At 40.3% G+C, this 25,583-nt stretch overlaps 1 protein-coding gene across 1 annotated transcript in view; it reads left to right on the forward strand.

Annotated features, from left to right (window-relative positions):
• LOC138965660 (uncharacterized) overlaps nucleotides 1–17,699 on the forward strand; it is a 33,569-nt gene extending 15,870 nt beyond the window's left edge. The window contains exons 12-30 of the mRNA XM_070337835.1: nucleotides 369–457; nucleotides 1,114–1,697; nucleotides 2,414–2,501; nucleotides 2,930–3,006; nucleotides 4,272–4,308; nucleotides 6,589–6,686; nucleotides 7,093–7,221; nucleotides 7,624–7,769; nucleotides 8,291–8,426; nucleotides 8,688–8,831; nucleotides 9,331–9,427; nucleotides 9,881–9,954; nucleotides 10,290–10,430; nucleotides 11,514–11,642; nucleotides 12,403–12,545; nucleotides 13,221–13,356; nucleotides 15,864–15,990; nucleotides 16,896–17,026; nucleotides 17,628–17,699. Coding sequence (XP_070193936.1) covers nucleotides 369–457; nucleotides 1,114–1,697; nucleotides 2,414–2,501; nucleotides 2,930–3,006; nucleotides 4,272–4,308; nucleotides 6,589–6,686; nucleotides 7,093–7,221; nucleotides 7,624–7,769; nucleotides 8,291–8,426; nucleotides 8,688–8,831; nucleotides 9,331–9,427; nucleotides 9,881–9,954; nucleotides 10,290–10,430; nucleotides 11,514–11,642; nucleotides 12,403–12,545; nucleotides 13,221–13,356; nucleotides 15,864–15,990; nucleotides 16,896–17,026; nucleotides 17,628–17,699 — 2,578 coding nt within the window. The remainder of the gene's footprint in view (nucleotides 1–368; nucleotides 458–1,113; nucleotides 1,698–2,413; nucleotides 2,502–2,929; nucleotides 3,007–4,271; nucleotides 4,309–6,588; nucleotides 6,687–7,092; nucleotides 7,222–7,623; nucleotides 7,770–8,290; nucleotides 8,427–8,687; nucleotides 8,832–9,330; nucleotides 9,428–9,880; nucleotides 9,955–10,289; nucleotides 10,431–11,513; nucleotides 11,643–12,402; nucleotides 12,546–13,220; nucleotides 13,357–15,863; nucleotides 15,991–16,895; nucleotides 17,027–17,627) is intronic.
• The last annotated feature ends 7,884 nt before the right edge of the window (nucleotides 17,700–25,583 follow it).

Here is a 25,583-nt window from a genome sequence, read left to right on the forward strand (position 1 = left end):
GTCTGTCTGTCTGTTTCTCTCTCTCTCTCTCTCTATCATCACTCTCTCTCTCTCTCGCTCTCTCTCTCTCTCTCATCACTCTCTCTCTCTCTCACTTTCTCTTTCTCTCTCATTCTCTCTCCCTCACTCTCTCTCACTCTCTCTCTCTCTCTCTCACACTCTCTCTCTCACTCTCTCCCCCCCCCCCCCCTCTCTCACTCTCTCCCCCCCCCCTCTCTCTCTCTCTCTCTCTCTCTCTCTCTCTCTCTCTCTCTCTCTCTCTCTCTCTCTCTCTCTCACGAATAGTCATTGTCTGGATACAAATCTTATTCCTATCGGAGTGCACTGAAATTCTTGTTAAAAGCTTGTTTGAATATTTGTTTGAACAGAAGACGCGGGGGTTTCAAACGGGAATCCACACGTGAAAACAACGAAACTGACGATTTCTCTGGACCTAGATCACAGTCAGAAAGTTCAGGTATGTAGCAGAATATTCAAACACAAAAAAGGTGAGCGTTATGAATAGGGGTATAATTATTTTACGGGTTTTTAGCTTCAACGCATGAGCTTTTTAAACATGTAATATTTCGGGATAGTAAGAAGTAGATTAAAAGGATTATAGTTTCCAGACAGTTCTAAATGTGGGAAAGAATAAACTCAATAATGTTGAGAGCCTCAGTGTAGAAATATATTGTAACCACGATCAACTCTCTTCATTATTTGGTATAGCTCTAAATGGAAATGGTTATGACGACGAAAATCTGCCCAAAAGCTGTTTTTGACCCGTGTAGCCTTGCTCGTGGATTGATCCATTCATTTGTCTTGGTGTAGATAAAAATGCAATATAAATGTAACCTAGAATATCTTGTGTGTGTTTTCTGTATATCACACTGCAGAAAACCGTGTCTCGCTAATGGAACGTAAAGATAGTACGTAACGTCCCCACAGACAGCTTGCATTTAAATAAATTCATGTCTTGACAGTGTTAAGAAGTTGAACGACATTACTCTCAGTAAAGCCTCGACTCGAGTGACGATTTCATATACTTTGGTGTCAATATGGGTAAAATGCACACAAGCCATCAGCAGGGATGAAATCTATTTTTCTTATGTTGGACTCCCATTGGTCTTGCAGGAAACAGCGCAGAAAACAGCAATGGGAAACCGAAAGCAGCAATTAAACCAAGGATGAAAGCGCTGGGTTCTGCGAGAACTGAAGCTGCGGACCACGCCAACGACCTTGTTGAAGAATCTGCTGCAAGTTCGTCCGCAGACACACATCTGTATGGCAACATTCCCTTAACGAGCAGCCAGGCTCAGAAGGTGTCAAAACGCTCTGAGAAAAACGGATCGTCTAAGGCTGCTGGTTCTGCATCAGCAAAGCATGGAGCAAAGCCTGCCATCGCAGCCAAACCCAAAACCAACGGCCCAGTGTATGAAAATGTTGAGCTTGGAAGCATGATGAAGGCTGAAGACCTAACTGGGAAAAGCAAAATCGCAGCTGCTTCCCCAGAGGTTGCAGCAAAGCCAAAGATCGCGGCTAAAGGTTCCGAGAAGGATCGCCCTGAAGATGATGACCCCGAAGAGAAGGATGTGTACAGCCACGAGGATCTGTACGCTTGCTACAGCTCTGTGACGCCTGTGTCTCTGCTCGACAAGTTTCAGAAATACCTTCTCGACTGCCTAGCTTCGCCCGACAAGGTGGCTGCTGAGTTTGAGGTTGGTTACCGCAATAAAGTCAATGTATTTAGTTTAAGGTTTTGTTAAGTGTGCCATTAAAGCTAAGTTTTGTTTTTATTGTTGCGATTTATGATGTCCACCTTTTACATTTCTGGCGTGTGTTGTGTACTACTTGTGTGTTACTTTCTAAGGCCAACAAAAAAAAATTGTCTGTTTCTGGTAACATGGCCAAAAAAATAGGGTAGGGTTTTTTTTTTTTTTTTTTCCCCCCAAATGTAGACCAATAAAACTAACTTTAAAAATCGCGCAAAGAGACTGGATTCACTATACATAGAGACTCAACACATTCACAAATCTGTGACAAAGACTGAAAGAGTATGACATGTTTTTCTTTGTTTACCTGGTCTGATATTTCCATGATGAAACAGAAAAGAAGACTTGAGACATCTTACATCTTGAGCTTGGACAAATGGGAAATTTTTTTGAGTTTGGAAAAAAATAGTTTAGGGTCGGCGCCGAAATTTAGGGTCGGTCGGGTGACCAGAAACAGACATTTTTTTTTTGGCCTAATAAGTTGGCAACGCTTTCATTTCTTAGAACTATTTCAATAACAGAACAAAGAAACAGTGTGTAACCGTGTGTTTGCTTTTGTTGAACAAGACTAATACTGTTTTAATGTTTTGCAGCAATCTTCCAGCGTCATATTTTGTATCTGATCCTATTTCTTGCTAAATAGTTGTGCTTTTTTTCTGCAGACATTTCCAACCGGTATGCCTCATGTGCACACAGTGGGAAGTGATCCAGCTAACACCAAGAAGAACCGCTTCAAAAAGCTTTGTGCCTGTGTGTATACGAAGTTTATTGGGGTGTTTCCCACTGTCTGAACGTCTTGTTCATGTATGTATGTATGTATGTATGTATAGTATATATGTATGATTTCATGATTTTTTTCTAGTGATTAATCAGAATCAAAGGAAATAAGCTAAGAAGGTCGTATCTAGTTTGACACTGTATAACTCCAGGTTTTAAAGAATTCAGACTATACTTATGATTTGCGGAAAGGTTTCCAAACACATGGGTTTAACTAATTTACCAGGAATAAGTTGTTTTTGGCCTTAAATATCCCTTATCATGGATGATTGCGGCAAATCTGCAACGTGATTGACAGAATATTGAGCAACACAAAGGAAAAAGGAAAACCTTTTATGAATATATTGTTTCTGTCATGATTAATGGGTTAATAACTTATTCTTCTTACAAATATTTTGCAGACGACAAGAACCGAGTGTTACTGAACCGACCTGCAGGAGACACCGACACTGACTACATCAATGCCACCTACATCAAGGTTTTATTGTCTACTTGCTCTTCTTGTTCTTCTTGTGCTTCATTTTTAACTTCTTTTTAATACCTTTATTTGTTTGTAAAGATTTTAGTCAAGCAGTATGTAAGAAATGTTAAGTCCTTTGTACTGGAAACTTGCATTCTCCCAGTAAGGTCATATATTGTACTACGTTGCAAGCCCCTGGAGCAATTTTTTGATTAGTGCTTTTGTGAACAAGAAACAATTAGCAAGTGGCTCTATCCCATCCCCCCCCCCCCTTTCCCCGTCGCGATATAACCTTGAACGGTTGAAAACGACGTTAAACACCAAATAAAGAAAGAAAGAAAGAATACCTTTATTCACACACTTAATGTAATTTTAAAATTTAAAAACTATACATTTTGACATGGAAACGTTATATCTTTTTTACATGCTTTTATTCACACACTTCAATGTCATTTTAAAACCAAAAAAACTACAATTTTGCATTAACATGTTATATGTGTTTTAAGGGCAGGTGGGCCAGTGCAAAATTGATCAAATTGTTCCCAAATTTTTTTTGGATATATTTGCAGTTAATGGTTCCATAACATACCTAAAATGCATGTGTGTCTGTGTTTTTGTCAAAAGTGTCATATTTATGTGTCAATGAAGACAATATTTGAATAGTTCTTTCTTCAACGTCGTTTTTCTCATTTCAGCCATTTTTGCGGCAGTTGCATCTTGGGGGTCGCGATTTCTCTGGCTGTAATTTAGCTAGAGCTATAATGTTTTGTGCAGTTTGTGCAGAATATAACATTCTGAGGGATTACGAAAGGATTTTGTTGCCATTGTATTGCAGTCATAACCAGATTATTTAAAACAATAATTTTGCAGGGGTTATCCTAAAGTTTGACGGTTGTAACAAAGAAATGTCCCTAACTCCAAATATAAATATAATAATCAAAATCTGCTTCGTAATCCCCTAGAGCATACCCAGAAAGATAAAATATAACAATGATTAGAAGTGTGACAATCATATCTGCTGAAATATCATATTCCCCCTGTACTCCACTTTTGTCTGTATTTGACTGTTTTTGTCGCGTAAAACAAAAACCAGCAACCCAAAATACAAAAAGTGACTATTATTTGTCATTGTTTATTCATTTCTTTCATAAAATAGCATTCAAACAAAATAAAACATTCAAATAAAAAACAACCATAGTGCATTGGCCCACCTGCCACAAAACGATCTGCGAAAAAAACGACTGGACCCTTTATTTTATTTTGTTTTTATTTTATTTTTGCAGGGACACAACAACGAGAAGGCTTACATTGCCACACAAGGTACAAACGATACTTTCGATACTATAATAATTATTACACCCCCGGTATAGGGGTGTGTATAGGTTTCGGTTGATGTGTTTGTGTGTTTGTGTTCGCATATAGATCTCAAGAATGAACGGACCGATCGTCACCAAACTTGGTGAACAGGTTCTATACATTCCTGAGACGGTCCTTACAAAAATTGGGACCAGTCAAACACACGGTTAGGGAGTTATTGGTGGATTAAGATTCTACAAGGACTTATAGAGAAACATATTCATGGTCAAAGGGAAATAACCTTCTCAGTTGGTGGCAGTGAGAATGGGTGCAGTGAGAATGGTTATTTCCCTTTGACCAACGGGGGTGTTTTTCCTACCTCGAAGGAATTTCTTGTTTGTTTGGGGTCTGGGGTTGTGCTTTCATGTTTGTTTGTTGCATTTATTATTGTTAGATTTGACTGCAAGTCTCCCTTCTGCAAACGGATACTATTAGTTGATCCATTTCACTCTTTATTAAATGGGAATACATAAATGGTAGCGTTATGAACTTGTAACACTTTAAGTCAGTGTTATTGGAAGTATGATAGGTGTGCCTGTTATTACATACTTGAACCTATGTTTTATGTGTGTTGTCCTTTTGTCCAATTGTTGTTATAATCGTTTACAGGCAGGCATGCAGGGTGTGCCGATGAAAATTTTCCATTTTTATGTAACATTTTAATGAACAATAAAGTGTTGCTATTGTTATTGTTATTGTTATTATACATCATTCTTGTCATAATTATCATTTCATCTGTACATGACTTGCTCGTTTCGATTGTCACCGAGCTGTGAAAATGTTATTGAGAGATCACAGGGTGGACATGCTAGTGAATGTTTATATAAGTAAACATTTCAATAAATAACACTCCTTTGTTTGTGGACAAGAACATGTTTTTGCAAAGCGTGTTGTAGCAATAGACGTTTTCTTGAAATGGCTCTGGAGATGGGAATAAAAGAAATGCAGTGTTATGAACGTGTTAGATGTAAGAATTAAGGTATGATACACCATTCTGTTCACAATTATCATTTCATCTGTACACGACTTGATCGTTCTGATTTTCGTGGAGCTGTGGAAATGTTATTTAGAGATCACAGGGTGGACATACTGGTAATTGTTTATTTTTTTAATAATTAAAAATTCCAATTCTCGCTTTTTGTTTGTCGACTAGTCATGAGTTTTTTCGAAGAGTGTTGCAGCAATAGACGCTTTCTGGAAATAACTCTGGAAATGGGAATAAATTAAATGCAGTGGTCTGATCCTGTTAAAGGTTTGCATTAGAGTAATTATATACACAATTCTTGGCACGGTTATCATTTCATCTGGTCCCTGCTTTTTACATTTAGTCAAGTTTTGACTAAATGTTTTAACATAGAGGGGGAATCGAGACGAGGGTCGTGGTGTATGTGTGTGTGTGTGTGTGTGTGTGTGTGTGTGTGTCTGTCTGTCTGTCTGTGCGTGTGTGTGTGTAGAGCGATTCAGACTAAACTACTGGACCGATCTTTATGAAATTTTACATGAGAGTTCCTGGGAATGATATCCCCGGACGTTTTTTCTTTTTTTCGATAAATGTCTTTGATGACGTCATATCCGGCTTTTTGTAAAAGTTGAGGCGGCACTGTCACACCCTCATTTTTCAATCAAATTGATTGAAATTTTGGCCAAGCAATCTTCGACGAAGCCCGGACTTCGGTATTGCATTTCAGCTTGGTGGCTTAAAAATTAATTAATGACTTTGGTCATTAAAAATCCTTTTCTGATTCCAAAAACATATAAGTATGTTATATTTGGATTAAAAACAATCTCTGAAAATTAAAAATATAAAAATTATGATCAAAATTAAATTTTTGAAATCAATTTAAAAACACTTTCATCTTATTCCTTGTCGGTTCCTGATTCCAAAAACATATAGATATGATATGTTTGGATTAAAAACACGCTCAGAAAGTTAAAACGAAGAGAGGTACAGAAAAGCGTGCTATCCTTCTCAGCGCAACTACTACCCCGCTCTTCTTGTCAATTTCACTGCCTTTGCCGCGAGCGGTGGACTGACGATGCTACGAGTATACGGTCTTGCTGAAAAATTGCAGTGCGTTCAGTTACATTTTGTGAGTTCGACAGCTTGACTAAATGTTGTATTTTCGCCTTACGCGACTTGTTTGTTAAGGTAAGCGGGCGCAACTCTTCTTCAATTTCCGCTTGCAAATCCTGACAGAGTTATTTCCGAAAATCGTCTAAAATATATGCGTCAATTTCTGCAAGGTCCCCGGTCCAACACGATGGGCGATCTGTGGTGGATGATCTGGCAGGATGACGTCACGCAGATCGTCATGCTCACCAACCTCAAGGAGGACGGCAAGGTAGACAACTCTGTGGATATTGTGATGCTGTCTGGATTAGGAAAAGTGCTAGTGTTGATGCAAGTTTGTGTTGACTTTACTTCTTTTATACACTAGAGAAGCACAAAGTGACAACGTAATACATGTATACATTTTGTCAGCGGTAAAAGGATATCACACTAAAAATTGATGACGAACTATTACAGAATGTATGAACATACAGCAATATACCGTTCCCCATCCAAAAATAAAGTGGTGCACTAATTAAACGATTGCTTGGGTAAAAGCAGTTTAGCACATTATTTTTGTTACTGGCTCCATTTGATTTTATGTTCTTCTGTTGTTGTGATTTCTTTGTCGTACATTCTTTCTCGACATGTTCTTGGTTAACGTGTAATTTACCGAATACTAATACCCTTTCTGATAGGACAAATGTGACGAGTACTGGCCTGCAGTCGGCAAGACGGTGGCACATGGTCACGTGATCGTTAAAGCGACGGAGGAAGAAGAACGAGCCGACTTTATCATCAGGACTTTCATTCTGAAAGTCAAAGGGGTAAACAAAATGTCTTCATACGTACACAGCAGATTAACGGCATTATATTCGTGTATGCATCTCTGATGTGGATCAAAAAGCTGATTTTGTTGAGAGAAAAAAACATTCGTTTTCTTGAAAAAAAGTCGTTTTGTCAGCGTTACACTTACAGGTCTTCGAAGTGTGTAAGACTTCCTTTGGGGTATTGTAAAACTTGACAACCTTTTTCCGCTATATGAAGCATTTGAAGCAAAAAAGAATGTACCATCATGGTTAGAAATGCAAATCAAATTTACCAAATCAGTGTTACAAACACGGACCTTCTTTTCTTTGAGGTGAAATAGCTTGTGTTTACGATGCAGGAGAAAGGTTTTGTTCAGGATATGTTCACTATTTTCTCACACTGATTGATTAAATATGTAGAGTCCAGGCAAATCACGTGAGGTTCAGCAGTACCACTACCAAGCCTGGCCTGATCATGGTGTACCAGCTGCCGGCTCATTGGTCAACTTCTGGCGTTACGTCACTGCACGTGCCAAGACCACTGCGCCACCTGTTGTACACTGCAGGTAAATGAGACAGTAATTACCTTCTTGTGCGTATTTTACTGCCAGGTTTATATGCTGGTGCTCTAGACTTGTATGTATGAACACAATTAATATGAAAACAATTTTATTTTTTAAACGCTTGCTTCTTGCTTCTTTCGGTAAAATATGTGTTGCATATTTTCCAGAATTTAAAATTTAAATAGTATGTGTGTTTCCTCGATTTTCTAGCATTTTGAATTACGCTATAGAAAATAAAGATGATTGTTTGTTACCGTTCAGTTATTACTCACTTTGGCAAAATAGTCACACAATGACCCTTTCCTGTTTTGTGTTTCTTGGCATGATGGTTTAGCTTTTTCTAACACGACTTGAAGAAGCTTCACATCACGATTAATGAAAAAAACATCAGTTCTTTTTTTTATAAAGATTCCCCAATCTTCGTGGATGTTGGTTTAGTTTTCTTGCCATACCTGTTATGTGCATCGATTGGTGCTTATTTTTGAAATCATTATTTACCACATTTTAAACGTTTACCCCTTTAGTGCTGGAGTCGGACGGACAGGAACCTACATTGCTCTTGACATCGCCATGGACCGGAAGTCACGTGGCAGTGACGTCAGTGTGAAGGAAATTGTCACGGAACTGCGTGAACAACGCAGCATTATGGTGCAAACCGAGGTAGATAAGGACATATTGTTCAAATGTTTCGATCATTAAACAAATACCACCGGCATTGAGCTTTGCAAGAGATGTCGTAAGAATATATTTAACAAGTATGAAGGTAAAAGGAAACATGAATTACAGAGAAAGTGGTTAGGAAAAATGTAAACTTCAATACAATCACCCTTCATAGTGATAGGCGTACACGTCCTGATTTTATGTTTTATGTTTTCATTACTGAGTCACATTCGGAAGTTCAAACAAATTCTTTGTGTATAGGTGCAGTACAAGTTTCTTCACGAGGTGATCCTTGAGGCCTACACCAGTCGTGACACCAGGCTGACCTTGCAGCAGCTCGATGACGTCTTTCCTGCTGACATTGACGTTACCAAACCCAACAAGAGGATCGACCAGGAATTTAGAGTAACAGGATTGCGTTTTGAAGCTTTTGAACATGAATTATTTTACAGAACAGTTGTCAATATGACGTCCCGAGTAAATATGTGCGCACACACACACACACGTACACACACACACGCACACACACTGCCACAGAAAACAAACAACGATGCGTTTGTGATATCTTCAAAATATTTACATGTTTTACTCATTACACTAAAGGTCTTGACTGTTGCCAATTATCTTGTTGACGCATGACAACAAACCAAAATCCATTGTGGTGGCAATTCTTTTTTTCCAGGCTAAGGTCGCCACTTGCAAAGGCGTGCGTTGTGATTTGCTATGCGTGTAGCACGTGGATGGACGAATTTCTGTCTGGTGTTTTTTGGTCTATCCGTTGTTGCAGCCCACAAATATTATTTTCAAGAGCAAAATGTGAGATCTGTGGGTGTTGTTGTTTATTTCTGTTGTTTTGTGTGCAATCAACATGCAATACAGATTTAATAAAACTCTGTGATTACAGCTGCTGAAGGAGATAAAACGATGGGCTAAACCTCATCACACCAATGCTGAACTTGAAGAAAACAAGCACAAGAACAGAGATCCGCGAGTTCTGCCAGGTAAACAAGCCTGCCACACACACACACACACACACACACACATATACAAACACACACACACACACACACACACACACAAACACACTCACAAATTCATATAGCTCAGATTTTGTGTGAAAATTAAGTACATCATGTTTACGTTTGAGAAAACACTTCGAGTATAAGTGTCATTGCTCTCAGCTAGTCTATTTTGTAATTTACACATGATGCGAACACTTGATCCGAAATGTAGCATTATAAAAAAATTAAAAAAAAACAGGTTGATTAGAGATTATTGAATGATGATCGGGAGAACGACAAGGTTGTACCGGTCAGCATGTCATCGAAAGTGCAATGCCGGTTACATGTACATTTACGGGTCTCTAACTTTGTGGTCCGCTCCCACAATGATATGTGTTCCCCTTCTGGGTCTGTGTTCTTGTAAAAGTGATGGAAAACTCTCCTGTGTTACAGACGACGACCATCTGGCTTACCTGAATGTCTATGTCAGGGGCAGGAACCAATACATCAGCGCTGTCTTCATGTCGGTCAGTTCTTGGTGTCTGTTCTATTTCAATGTACACAAACAACCTGTTTGTGGGTGTGTATAGGCTTATGCGTATGCGCGTGTGTTCATGTCTACGTCGGTGATGGTGTGAATGTACTATCAAATGAACAGTTATCGATACCTTTCTGGAAAACTTATCGAGACCCGTTATCGAGAAAAAGAGCCCTTTGCGTTCCATAAGATATATAATGTATCCCCTACACACACACACAAAAAAAAAAAAAAAGGATCCCCTACTGGTGAGCAGAAGATCTCTTTCAAGAGGGAAGAAAACGCGGTCGTTGTTCTTGATTATATATTGCTTTATATTTTCAGTGGTTCAAAGTGAGGAAGGGTCTGCTGCTGACCCAGCTGCCGCTACCGGATACCATGGTGGACCTGTGGAGACTGGTGGAGGGATGCGGGGTCAACACCATCCTGTCTCTGGGCGGCCAGCAGGACCACACGGCTGTACCGGTCAGTCCCATGCCATCACTGAGATTATCATAGTCTTGTTCTATCTGTGTTTGAGCATCAATAAAATGGTGGTCCGCTGAAGACATAATTTTCTGTTTGCGTCAAGGTTTTTGTGTTTGAGGCTTGACTTTTTAGTCTTGAGTTAGGGACCTCTCTTTTTGACAGTTTCTCTGATCTCTGCTGAATCTGTGACTGTAGATGAGTGTCTCACATTCGGTCAAAATAGGAAACTCTCGTGGGTACCATGTACCCGATGCAACGATTTTATTCAGGGGACTGTACTCAGTGTTTGTCAGGTGTATGCGACTTGGATTAGACTGAGAATAGGACTCTGAAGGTTTAGCTAGATACGACAATTGAAAGCCAATACACAAACACGCACACACGCACAGACACAGACACAGACACACACACACACACACACACACACACACACACACACACACACACACACACACACACACGCATGCATTCGCGTATTTTTTGTCAGTTGAACACAAGGCGGTGTTATGTCTTGTCTATGATTAAACGTTCATTAAACGAGCCTTTCTTGATTATTTTTTGTTAATTTTGTAATTTACCCAGTCTATCTGTTTCAGATTTTCTAATGATAATGTTTACCTTAACAGACACCTTTTGTGTCGTTGTTTCATTGGGCTAACCCCCATACACACCGAACATTCAAGGCAGGGCATTGGGCCACAGGGTACTAGTTTCCAACAAACATATTTATTTTATTTTATTTATTTATTTTTATTTACGAGGATTTATATCGCGCACGTATCTCACCACACAAGGCGACTCAAGGCGCATGTTACCTATTAATGCCGTGTGACATGGAATTTCTTACACAATATAAATATCACGCATTCACATCGGCCAGTAGATCGACTGCCTTTAGGCGCTGCATCCACCTTTCACGGCCTATTATTCCAGGTCACACGGGTATTTTGGTGGACATTTTTATCTACGCCTATACAATTTTGCCAGGAAAGACCCTTTTGTCAATCGTGTGATCTTTAACGTGCACACCCCAATGTAGTGTACATTCACCTGTACAATCCAACCGAATGTTGTTTCCAGAACTTCTGTCAGTTCTGGCCACAGCACTTGGATGAAGTTCTCACCATCGGACCCTACCGAGTCTCGCTCACAAACTCTGCCAACCTGGGGGGCAACCTCAAGTCTTTTACCATGGATTTCAAGACAAAGGTTTGACCTGTCTGTCTGTTTGTCTTTCTGTTTGCGTCAAGGGTTTTGTGTTTGAGGCTTGTCTTTTTAGTCTTGAGTTAGGGACCTCTCTTTTTGACAGTTTCTCTGATCTCTGGTGAATCTGTCTGTCTGTTTGTCTTTTGTCTGTCCGTCCGTCTGTCATTTTGTTCGTCCGTCCATCTCTTTTGCCGTCTCTGGCTGTCTGTATGTCTCTCTGGTAGGTTGGTTGGTCGTCTGTCTTTGTCTCTGTCTCTGTCTGTCTCTCAAAAACTTGCATCGGTCTCGGATAGAACAGCTGAAGAGACGATAAACAAGTAATAACTATAACCAACATGTCTCTCACTCTCTCACTCTTTTGCTCTCTCTTACGAGGGCTTGCAAAGTACCCATGCAAGGGCACACAACACACACACACACACACACACACACACACACACACACACACACACACACGCACACACACACACACACACACACACACACACACACACACACACACACACACACTTTCAGTCTATGTAATATCCAGAGAAGCTTTCTGATGACATTCTTTTGTCTCATTAAGACCGCACGCAGTCGATATTCAGCAAAATGGAAAACGTTGTCATCAACTCCCGCAAAGTGAACAGATCTGCCATTCTCGAGTATACTGCAATCATGAGAACAACAAACAACATAGAAAATATGTGAGCTTACTCTGTATATATCTACAGTCGTTGTGTACACTTGGAACGGGCAACCGATGTCCCTATCTGTACAGGACAACAGCCGACAAGTGAGAGTTCTGCGATTCACAGCCTGGTCAGGGGAGCTACCGAGCAATACTTCAGAGCTGCTTCAACTTGTGGACACGCTCAACACTGCCACTGAAGACGACACATCCCCCGTGGTCATACAGTGCCTGTACGTGAAAACTAACAGATGATTTTCGGAAACAACTTCATCGGGTTGTATGGACAACCTCTGCTAAACATGAAAGGGGCCAGTAACTAGCGAGTGGTGTGTGTGTGAAACATGTGGACTGGAGCTTCTGACACTCTCGTCGCCAGTGATTGGCCCCTCAAATGTTTGGCAGAAGTTTTGCAAGAAAAGGTCACTCTCCCAAAACACATACAAACCGGACGAAGTTTTTGTCGGAATTCGTTCATTGAGCTGTCTTGGTTTTTGCCTTATACTGATTGTTAGTTGACATTGTGTGCACTATGGCAGATGTTTGCGCTGGTTATTTTGTGTATCACTTGAAATGCGTATTCTACAATCACAGAATAAGGAGTTAGCAATTATTTGGATTTTAACCAAGAAATGATTCTCAGTGCTGTTCCCTATAGTTAGACCTAAATTGAAACTATGTATTCTTAGAAATGTGCTGCCACCAAAAAAATTCTGCTTCTACATCCTTACATGTCAAAGTTATTAGACAGTCGACCGACCAGGGGTAAGAACAATACTTAGGATGAAAACTAGTATTCGCCAGTGACTTAAGACCGACGCCTGAGAACAACACTGGATACTAAACCCATTATGTTTGCCGCTCTGCAGCTAAATGTGATACATGTACGACTGAATTTTGCTGTGCAGAGACGGAGCGACCAGAAGCGGACTGTTTAGCGTCTTATTTGACGTCATTAGTAGAATGACGTACGACGGTGATGTTGATGTATTTCCTACCGTACGTTACACAAACAGCGTCAGACCAGAAGCTGTGACGTCAGAGGTAAAAGGAACACAGACAGGGCAGACAGAAAGACTATACGAACGTCTCTCTCCCTCTCTGTCTTTCTCTGTCTGTCTGCCTGTCTGTCTGTCTGTCTCTCTCTGTCTTTCTCTGCCTGTCTGTCTGTCTCTGTCTGTCTGTCTGTCTGTCTGTCTGTCTCTCTCTCTCTCTCGGGGGTCACGTGACGGAACGAGACCGAACAGACTGCTGCGATTTTACCAGCTCAAAATCTTCAAATATTCAAGTACCATGTCTGTTGTTGGACTCCCAACTGCAGTGAAAGTCGTACTAGAGGCCTTGCTAACCGAAAACCAACTCACTTCGTGGAAGGTGTCCGCAGAAGGAAGGAAGACCGTTGTCGTTTTGCGACTGGCCAGCCTCGAGACAGCCGCCATTACAACGCCAACATCACAACCAAGCACTGAAGTGAGATATCGTCGCAAGCCACCGAGTCAGATACGAAGGGACACAGAGAGAGCTACGGTCTACGCAAAATCAAAAGAACAAGAGCAGCAAACACAGGCAAGTGCTTATCTTCACACGTACCCTCTTTACTCGCCAAGAAAAGACTATGATAAACAACATTCCAGGGTTGAAAAAACACGTGAAACACGCAGCCTGGCTGCTCCAACACCGCACACGCCTGCCCTCTGTGACACAACAAGGTCAGCCACGTGCCCACTGTGACACTGCAAGGTCAGCCACGTGCGAGAATGTCAGGTCAGAGGTGTGTTGCGATGTGACGTCACCGATAGCAGACGATGAAACCACTGCAGCGGAACTGGCAGCAACAGACAAAGAATTTGATCCAGGCGATGTATACGATCTAGCCCTAAACTGCTCAAAGAACATTCAACTGAAAGCAAGACTGTTTAACAGAAACAGAAACCGCGCTCTCATAAAAGTCGTCTGTGAAAGAAAAGGTGGCAAGAATAAGAATAATAAGAATAAGAATACTTTATTATCTCATAGAGAAATTCAGGCGTGGTACATAACAATAGTACAAACAAGACATTGATTTTACATAAAACATATAGCACTATATAACAGGGCAGGTTATTGAAACACCTTCCACATACCTCTCTGGACATTCCTTGCATTGTTCTTACGCATTCAGACATGAACACATCCATGTCTCATTTACACATCGCACACATGGACATTCTTATACGCTCAACTTACCCATTCACACATGGACATTCCACCACGCTCCACTTACACATTCTTATACGCTCCACTTACACATTCACACATGGGCATTCTTATATGCTCCACTCCCACATGGACATTCGACTACGCCCACTTACACGTTCACACATGGACATCTTTAAAGCACTGCGCTTACATGCTCGCACACCTGCGCGTATAACGAACTATGGCTAAACATCATTGCAAAATATCATAGCATACAATATATCAGAAAATATACGGTTGTACATAAAACCAATACATACATGTACATTACTACTGATTGCACTGGCAGAAGAGGGGCTGGGTCGGGTATGTGGATGTGTTTACATGTTGCTAAGGGTGATGGATTTGGGGATGAAGCTGTTTTGCAGCCGGAGTGTCCTAGCTTTGTGCGTGCGAAGTCTACGGCCAGAGGGAAGGAGTTCATAGAGGTGGGCAAGGACATGGGACCTATCTGAAGCTATCCGCCTACTCTTTCTCACCACACGCTTTTCAAACAGGGACTCCACACTTGCTTGCTGCCTGCCAATCACCTTGCTACTGACATTCACCATTCGCACTAAGACATTCCTGTTCTTCACACTCAGACCTCCATACCAGGCCACAAAACCGAAAGTGATGACAGACTCAATGAAAGAGCGGTAGAAAGTTTGGAGGATAGAAGGGTTCACATTCAACTTCCTAAGTTTCTGAAGGCAGTAGATGCGTGACTGACATTTTTTGTGTATGAGGGTGGTGTTTGCATTGAAGGACAGCTTATCATCGATAACTGTGCCAAGATACTTATATTCAGTCACACGCTCAACAGTCACACCATCAATCATCAGGTCAGGGACAGGGGCAGGGTTTCTTCTAAAATCTATCAGAAGTTCTTTGGTCTTTGTCACATTTAGGTCTAAAAAGTTGTCTTTACACCAGGCGTTGAAACGTTCTACTTCTGCAAAGTAAGTTGCGTCACTATTGGAGAGATCTTCTAGCGCTGTATCATCTGAATATTTGATAAGAAGGGTGGAGTCAGTGCCACTGCAGTCGTTAGTGTAGAGTGTGAACAACACAGGGGAGATAACTGTACCCTGTGGAGAGCCTATGGAGGTGGACCTAAGGGAAGAGAGAGCTGTCTGAAAGCGGACTGACTGGGTTCTGTTAACGAGAAAGTTGATAATCCACAGGATAAGCCTTGGAGTCACGCTGTAGCGGAGAAGTTTCTGGGCCATGAGGCAGGGTTGGATAGTGTTGAAGGCAGAAGAGAAGTCTATGAAAAGAATGCGTACAAAAGAGCCAGGTTTTTCTAAGTGTGTGTATGCGTTGTGTAAGAGTGTGAGTGTGGCGTCATCTGTGCATCTGTTCTGCTTGTATGCAAACTGGAAGGGATCCTGATGGGGCTTGACCTGATGGAGCAGTCTAAAGAGGACAATGCGCTCAAAGCACTTCATAACAATAGAGGTGAGAGCTACAGGGCGATAGTCATTCAGGGTTTTGGGCTTGTTGTTCTTGGGGACAGGGCAGATCGTAGAGTTTTTCCAGAGTCTGGGCACAGTGCAATCTTTCAGAGACCAACTAAACAAACGGCTAAAAACAACGGACAACTGACAGGCACATGATCTCAAAACACGTCCACCGATGTTATCAGGACCAACTGCTTTCTTTACATTCAACTTGCTAAAAACCTTCTCAACAGTCTTGCCTTGAATTTCAAAGTCCTCCTCATCACCTGCCATATCTACCTTAAGCTGGGAAGTCACGCTGTCTAAATCATCCTTCAAATCATCTTTCTCGAATCTACAATAGAACTCGTTTAATTTCTCAGAAAATTCAACCTGTTCTTTCATCGGCATGCTATTGCTACTGGATTTTGATTTGGCCTGTCCTGACAAAGTTTTAAGTCCTTTCCATGCGTCTGCTAAGCTACCTGATTCAAACTGTGACTCTACTTTCTCTTTGTACTGTCTCTTCACTTCCAAAATTTCTTTCCTCAACTTGTTCTGTACTACTTTCCTTTCTACTCTATCTCCAGTCTGAAATGCTACCTTTTTCTCGTTGAGTGTGGCTTTGAGAGACTTTGAAATCCAAGGTTTGTTGTTGGGGTACAATTTCACTGTCTTAGATGGGACAATCATATCCTCACAAAAATTGACATAGTCAGAAATCACTTCAGTAGCTTCGTCTACACTACCACTAGAGTCAAGAAACATGTCCCAGTCTGTACACTCAAAACATCCCTGCAACTGCTCTACGCTATCCTGAGACCACACCTTAACTGACTTCTTCACTACGGGTTCTGTCTGAATTTTGGAAATAGCTGATTGCAAGGGGAGACGACTACGTTCTGACATATGACTGCGAAACAGCCGAGACCACGTCGTACCGACAAGAGGATGACATGCCCCCAACTATCCGGCGCCTGCCCCAAGTCGACCGCAACACCTTTCGAGAAGAAATGGACCATTTGACTGCAGATCTCCAGGTCCTGTCTACATTGGTACAATGCTACCTGCGTGCCATGCCAGACTGACTTTTCACGAAGCTCGTGGGAACACCGATTCATATTTGAGTTGTGACTGACAAACCGCGATCGGTATCGAAAAATATCTTGTTAAAACGGAACAGTCTCAGACTAAAGACACTGTCGACTTGGATGTGACCAAGTGGATACTAATTCCGGGTTCGGTTTTCCACCCGTTTGTTTTTTGTACAGTGCCTTCGTTGCGCGTAATGTGTGATATCCCCATTGCAAGGGGCCGATGGCCTATGGCAATTAAACTTTCGTATTCGTATTCGTATTCTCTCTCTCTCTCTCTCTCTCTCTCTCTCTCTCTCTCTCTCTCTCTCTCTCTCTCTCTCTCTCTCTCTCTCTCTCTCTCTCTTTTCTCTCTCTCTCTCTCTCTCTCTCTCTCGCTCTCTCTCTCTCTCTCACACACTCACACTCGAGCACTCACGAACGTTCACACAATATAAGGAGAAAACTCGAAAGATTGCACAAAATAAGCTACCAAGACATAATAATCAAGATTAAAGAAATGGTCTCATTCAGTACCTAGAAATTAAAAATAAAATAAAAACAAACATTCTTGCTGTTTCAGGAGCAATATCGCTACTGCTACAAGGTGGCACAGGAGTTCAAGAGAACTCTCAGTGTCTACGCAAATACATGAGCACCATGACGCAGCAAAGTCTGTGACATCAGGACACAGACATTCTGACATTTTGCACTTCAGTGCTTTTTGACTACTTTGTGACATTACCATCGTTTCTTGGAAGTACATTTTGAATCAATACTTTAGCGTTATGCTATTGGATGTTTCCTGGCATGTTATTCAGTGAGTTTTCTACCGGGCCCATCCAATTAGGTAGGTCAGCGATTATGCTTGAAATGTGTTTTCGTGATGTGTGTTTTTTTTCTCTCACTAAAAATCGTTGCTTTTTCTGCGTATGTTACAGTTTATAAATGTATGCACTATATTATATGCATGCTTACCTCCAATTCTGTCTCTGTTGAAGTGTACATAGTTGTTATTTCCGTGTTGTTGATTTTGGAAACATTTTTGCATTGCACTTTATGTCACATGTCGCAGATCTATCATGTGTATACCTAACTCTTATTTCGCTAAAGAGAGAGAGAGAGAGAGAGAGAGAGAGAGAGAGAGAGAGAGAGAGAGAGAGAGAGAGAGAGAGAGAGAGAGAGAGAGAGAGAGAGAGAGGTATATTTTACGTCCAGCCATTGTGTTTCATTACATACGAAAATGTAAAACATGGTATTTGGTTCCACTTTGGCATGCCGCACACAGTCTTTAGCCCCAGAACGTGATTACGTGAAATGTTAATCACAAATCCAAAAACAAATAGCCTGCCAACGTTCCAAAATTCAGAATCAAAAAGCAAGGAAGGTATGTTGTTGGAACGTTTAATTATTGACAAAACAAAACGTTACGTTCACAAATATATCGACCCAGCTGTCTTTTAAGTGCACAGACAAACATTAATTAGAAATGTTAATCACATTTTGGCGGGAAATACGAACTGACAAACGTATAAATCTCCGTTTGGCTGGCAACACTAAAGGTATGTGTAGTCATCGTTGGGATTGTTGTGTAAATGTTGTGACTTTTTATATCATTATCTGTAACACAAAGACAAATCGTTGCTTCAACGGTGCTCTAAGGCATTCTGCATCTTCTATACATTTCACACTACTATGATTCATTGTTGTTATCTCTGTATGAACAAACCTTTTTTTATATTTAGTCAAGTTTTGACTAAATATTTTAACATCGAGGGGGAATCGAAACGAGGGTCGTGGTGTATGTGCGTGTGTGTGTGTGTGTAGAGCGATTCAGACTAAACTACTGGACCGATCTTTATGAAATTTGACATGAGAGTTCCTGGGTATGAAATCCCCGAACGTTTTTTTCATTTTTTGGAAAAATGTAATTTCAACCAAATTGGTTGAAATTTTGGTCAAGTAATCTTCGACGAAGCCCGGACTTCGGTATTGCATTTCAGCTTGGTGGCTTAAAAATTAATTAATGACTTTGGTCATTAAAAATCTGAAAATTGTAAAAAAAAATAAAAATTTATAAAACGATCCAAATTTACGTTTATCTTTATTCTTATTCTCCATCATTTGCTGATTCCAAAAACATATAAATATGTTATATTCGGATTAAAAACAAGCTCTGAAAATTAAATATATAAAAATTATTATCAAAATTAAATTGTCCAAATCAATTTAAAAACACTTTCATCTTATTCCTTGTCGGTTCCTGATTCCAAAAACATATAGATATGATATGTTTGGATTAAAAACACGCTCAGAAAGTTAAAACAAAGAGAGGTACAGAAAAGCGTGCTATCCTTCTTAGCGCAACTACTACCCCGCTCTTCTTGTCAATTTCACTGCCTTTGCCATGAGCGGTGGACTGACGATGCTACGAGTATACGGTCTTGCTGAAAAATGGCATTGCGTTCAGTTTCATTCTGTGAGTTCGACAGCTACTTGACTAAATATTGTATTTTCGCCTTACGCGACTTGTTCTTTTCTTTTTTTAATAATAATAATAATAATAATGGACATTTATTAATCGCCGTTTCTCACAAGAGCTCACGGCGATTTACATATTAATTTCTGCCGTGTGAGATGGAATTTTTTACACAATATATCACGCATTCACATCGGCCAGCAAACCTCAAGCCTATTAGGGCGAGCATTCACCTTTCACGGCCTTTATTCCAAGTCACACGGGTATTTGGTGGACATTTTTAGCTATGCCTTTTCAATTTTGCCAGGAAAGACCCTTTTGTCAATCGTGGGATCTTTAACGTGCACACCCCAATGTAGTGTACACGAAGGGACCTCGGTTTTTCGTCTCATCCGAAAGACTAGCACTTGAACCCACCACCTAGGTTAGGAAAGGGGGGAGAAAATTGCGGCCTGACCCAGGCCTGAACACGCAACCTCTCGATTCCGAGCGCAAGTGCGTTACCACTCGGCCACCCAGTCCCTCAGTTGTGTGCAGGTTGCTTCAACACATAAACTTCTTTCTAATATTTAACTCTAATTCCAATAACATACCCAAATCTAACTTCTTTTCTGTATGAACAAACCTAATTCTAAAGCAACCAATGAAGACAAGGGACCAATGAACAGTACATCTGTTTGATCCATGTGACCAATGAACAGTACATCTGTTTGATCCATGTGACCAATGAACAGTACATCTGTTTGATCCATGTGACCAATGAGATTGTATGTAACTTTGTTTTTGTGTGTAACTTAACCTTATGAAACTGAAAGGAATTGCTGATAACTACTGATAATTCATTAATAGATTTATTTATTCGTTTTTGCATCAATGATTGTGATTAAATACATATTTATTATGTATTTATTTATTTACATAATTACTTATTAATTTGTGTGTTTAAAAAAAATCGTTTTCTATGCAAGTAACATTTACATAATTGATAAACTTTCCATTTTTTTGGTGGTGGTTTATGTCTTGTCTTTTGTATTATTTTATTTAACTTCATTTCTCTTGATTTCGGAGTTTTAAAGCTTACACTGGTGCAATTCTGTAACACATGTTACATATAGCCACTGGTGAAATAACAGAAAAAAAAATAAAGAAAAACTATCATAGGTTTTCGCATCCATGGGAGGTAATCGGAACGACCAAACAGACTGAGCCAGTAGCACCACATATGTCGTGACAACCAGGTGACGGTATACGTAAAGTAGCGCGACATATGTCGCGACAACCAGCCTAAGGGTTAAAGCTTACGAATTGTTGTCTATTAAACAGAATAATGTATTCCTTGTTGGGATTGTTTACCCGTTAGTTTTAAAGTAATTTTGTTTGGATGCACAAATATATGTGTGCCCTTGTGCGCTCGCTAGCATGTACATGTGTGTGTGTGTGTGTGTTCACTAGAATTGTTTAAAAAAAATTAATCCCAGTTGCATACAGGCTGCTTAAATTCAACCCCTATTTGTGTGGGTTTTTTCTTTCTTCTCCATCTTGTTCGTCTTCTTTTTCTTCTTCTTTTTCTTCGTTCGTTGGTTTTTACACCCCCGGTATAGGGGTGTGTATAGGTTTCGCTCGATGTGTTTGTTTGGGTATTTTTGTTTTTGTTTTTTGTAAGTTAGGGGGCATCCTTCTTGATTCGTTTTTGCTTTGTGCACTTCAATCAAAACTTCAGCATGATTCAATCATAATTGTCTCAGCCTTAATTCAAAATTAAACAAACAAATAATATCTTCTGGTGTACCATAGCGGTATTTACCAATACTTACTTGCTTACTGCCGGGTATGCCTGTTGGCATGTAGGGCAGCAACGAACAACCTCCACTCCTGTATTTACGAATACACATTTTGCAAATCAAAACATAATTTACATGGTTTACTTTTTCAATGGAAATATTTTCACTTTGTGGAAATCGTCAAACTTACCAAAAAGCCAAACTTTGTATTTACTCTATACACAGAGTATAACCAAGCACGCAATGTTATGACAATAAAGAAGGGAATGTTCAATATAATTTATTTCCGCAGGTATTGAAGCTGAAGGGCAAATCAAATGCGGATTTTTTGTTATTCTCTGAAGTGTGTGACATGCTTATGTTTCTGTGAACGGAACGTAACAAGTGAACAGTTTGCAGCGAGTATTTACTCAAACCGGCTAGAGTCAACGTAAAAGGTATGAGTCGTACACGACCCACGCCATCCGAATATGGATAAACGTTTTGCCGCCTCTTTGTAGAGTATGGGTCGTACACGACATCCGAATAAGAATAAACAACGTAAAATTCCTTTATACGTAATTAGTTCAAATTACGTCATCGTTTATTTGTTTGTTTACAAAGATAATCTTTCAAAAGTTGGGCAATGGGAAGGTCGTATGGTGATTAGAGATTTACATGAAGTCTCAATTAAAAACTCCAAATAGTTTCAGACATAAAAACTCATGTGTGAGGTTCTGGGTCGTCCACGACCCTAGAAGCACGGTGAAGGTTAATAAGAAACAAAACAAAACATTCACAAGTACCTCAACCTAACAGCCTTTAAAGTGGACAAACACGAGACTCCAAAGACAAAAATAAATAAATTATGCCGTGGCCTTCGTTAGAATGTCCCCAATATGACCATAGCATGAAAACAGTAAGAAGTACGCACTACCGTCTTGTTCAAGGTAACGTTATTCTCCAGGATCAAAAAACAAGAAAGGTAGGTTGTTGGAACGTTTGTTATTGACAAAACAATACATTCACAAATATATCGACCCAACGGTCTTTTAAGTACACATACAAACAATAAGGCCAAAAAAAAAAATAGGTCTGTTTACGGTAACCCGACCGACCCTATTTTTTTTTTTGCGCGACCCTAGACTTTTTTTTGGCATTTGGGGGAAAAAAAATCTTGGTTTTTTCGCAAAATAACGTAAAAATATGGTTTTTTGGAGAAAAAAAAAATCCCGACCTACCGACCATATTTTTTTGGCCTATGTTACTGTAAACAGACCTATTTTTTTTTTGGCCTAACGAAAACTTATCTGGCTGATTTTTCCTTCCGCCTGCCACGAAGCCGCAAGCGAATGTTATTTAGTTATTCTCCAGGGATGTGTGCCAGTGGAAACCATGTTACGAAGGTGATATTTCTTTACTTAAACTGTGACATGTTTACCATACACATTGATTTAATTAATAAATATTGGCTACATATATATCCTTGATATGCAGAAAAAGAATAAGAGCTACTTGCACATTGTGTTTGTCTACAATCAGTAAATTAAAAAGGTTTCAAAGTACATCACCTTCGTAACATGGAAACCAAAGGTGCACGAGGAAAAGGGGGAATTACTTTTTTTTCTGTTTCTTTTTAAAAAAAAACTTTTTCGTCCGGTAGACACTCGTTTTCATATGAGGAACCAACACGCACGAGAGAAGGCAAGAGAGAGAACATCATAGACCTGGTCTTGCCTACAGAAGAGGAACTTGTCACCGATGTTCAGACTCTATCAGCTTTTTAGACAATGGGGGACGGCAAACCTGGAAGAAAGTTCGACATACAAGGAGACAGCACCAGCCGGCCCCAATCACAAATAGAACAAATAAACACACGCAACAAGAACTACACAATAAGATAAAATAGTTTTTAAAACGATTTCGGAAATTTAATTTTAATAATAATTTTTATATTTTTAATTTTCAGAGCTTGTTTTTAATCCAATTATGCATACTGAAATAACTTTAAACAAACAAAAACGCTGTAAACCAAACTCCTCTGTAGGTTGAGTTATAGATTTAAAGGAATATTTAAACTGTTCAGCGTATTGACATAAGACATGCCATGAAATCAATGAATTACATTTATCTACTGCAACCTGTACAAAAGGTATAATAAAACAAGGCATCAGAATTATGAACACGCTAAGGCTAAATGAGAAACTTAGTACACCCACCCTACAGTTGAAACGGCGACGATATGCGTTGAGAAGGTGAGAAAAAAACGTCTAAAAGATGAGCACAAAGGCAAGGCTCCAGGACCTGACGGCATACCTTCTGAAGGAGCTGGCAGATGTACCCTGTCAGCAACATGTTCTCGCTGTCACTTTGTTGTACACTGCAGGTAAATGAGACAGTAGTTACCTTCTTGTGTGTATTTTACTACCAGGTTTATATGCTGGTGCTCTAGACATGTATGTATGGACACAGTTAATATGAAAAAAAAATTTCAAACGCTTGCTTCTTGCTTCTTTCGGTAAAATATTTGTTGCATATTTTCCAGAATTTAAGATTTAAATTGTATGTGTGTTTCCTCGATTTTCTAGCATGTCAGTTGCATTTTATTTCTAATTTAATAATGCTCTCTGAGGTTTGGGTTTTTGAATCTGCGTCGCGCGGATAGGAAAGGGGGGAAAAGGAAGGTTCCGTGGCAAGGTCCCTATGTGGTACATGCTGTCAATCAAAATCAGACTTACATTTTAAAAAACCCTGACGGCACAATCTTAAAGCAAACAGCACATGGCGTTAATATAAAGCCGTACAAAGCTGCAGACGACTGCGGTCCACACACAACAATGAATACTGGTGCCAGTGTTCCGCAGAGTTCATCGACTGACGACACCAACATTTTCGACACTTCCTGAAGTGCCAGTGCTAGTGTTCCCAAGAGTTCATCGTCTGATGACGTCAACATCAATCAGCAGTTGATGCAAGACGGGAAAGGTGAATTGTGCGCAAGCAAGAGAAAGCGACAGAACAGGGCCGAAGCTGTTTATGACTCTTCCAAACGGGTAAAACCCGACCGTTCATCAGAACCACAAATTGTTAGGGTTGACCCTGCGCCTCAAACGCAGTTTACCCCAACGAACTCCACATGGAGAAGACTGAAATGCAAGACTCTGGGGTTAGCCGCACCTAAAAGAATGCCCTTCAGACCGAAAACGAAAGTGGGTGCTCCGCGTCAAACAGAAACAATTATTGGTGACGGGAATTGTTTTTTCAGAGCGTTAAGCCTGGAGGTCGCAGGGTCTCAAGATTTTCATGAAAAGATCCGACGCGCAGTTGTAGAAACCACCAAACACAACGAAGACGTTTTGGGCCGTTATATTGGTATGGACACAGAAGAATACTCAGATCGACAAAGATGGCAGCAAATGGTATCTGGGCTACAGAAACAGAGATCATGGCAGCTGCCATGTACCTGAACACCACGATCAGGGTGTATACTCAAAGTGGAGATGAGAGAAGGTGGCTCGATCACAGCCCCCATGGCAGAGGTGAAACCCAAGAGAAAATTTATTTGGTGAACCTCTGTGCGCACTTCGAAGGGTTGTTTCATGCGAGTGTTAAACGTGTTCTTAAAGAATTTTAATCTTTTTTTTTTGGCAAGTGCACTTTTAAACTGGAGCAGTCTTTTTTCCCTGGGGTAGTGTTAATTTCCTGGGCGTAGTCATTTTTACCTGGGTGAAGGAGTGTAATCTTCCTAGGAAAATAACACTCCCAGTGATATTTTACTGGGGAAAAAACACTGTTGTAGTGTTTTTTTCCTGCAGTGTTATTTTCCGACCACACCGGGGAAGGCAAAGACAGCGAGGGAGAGGAGATGGGTACCCGACCCTATTATGCGTGTGTGTGTGTGTATGTGTGTGTGTGTGTGTATGTGTGTGTGTGTGTGTATGTGTGTGTGTGTGTGTGTGTGTGTGTGTATGTGTGTGTGTGTGTGTGTGTGTGTGTGTGAGTGTGTGTGTGTGTGTGTGTATGTGTGTGTGTGTGTGTGTGTGTGTGTGTGTGTGTGTGTGTGCATGGGTGTGTGTCTGTGTGTGCATGTTCGCGCTCGTTAGAGAGTGTCGGTCTGTGTCTTACTGTGTCTATATTAAAAATATCTTTAGAAACGTCTGCATTTATCACAGTTTACAAACATTGTTTCACTCCGGTTCGACGTCGATTCTGGCCGAGAGGTCTTTCAACAATGCAACATTCTGTAACATTTACAGTCGATTGCCACGGATAAAACCGCACCGTCGTTGAAAAGTCAAAA

The sequence above is a fragment of the Littorina saxatilis genome, linkage group LG4, assembly GCF_037325665.1.
Source record: "Littorina saxatilis isolate snail1 linkage group LG4, US_GU_Lsax_2.0, whole genome shotgun sequence".
Classification (NCBI taxonomy): domain Eukaryota; kingdom Metazoa; phylum Mollusca; class Gastropoda; order Littorinimorpha; family Littorinidae; genus Littorina; species Littorina saxatilis.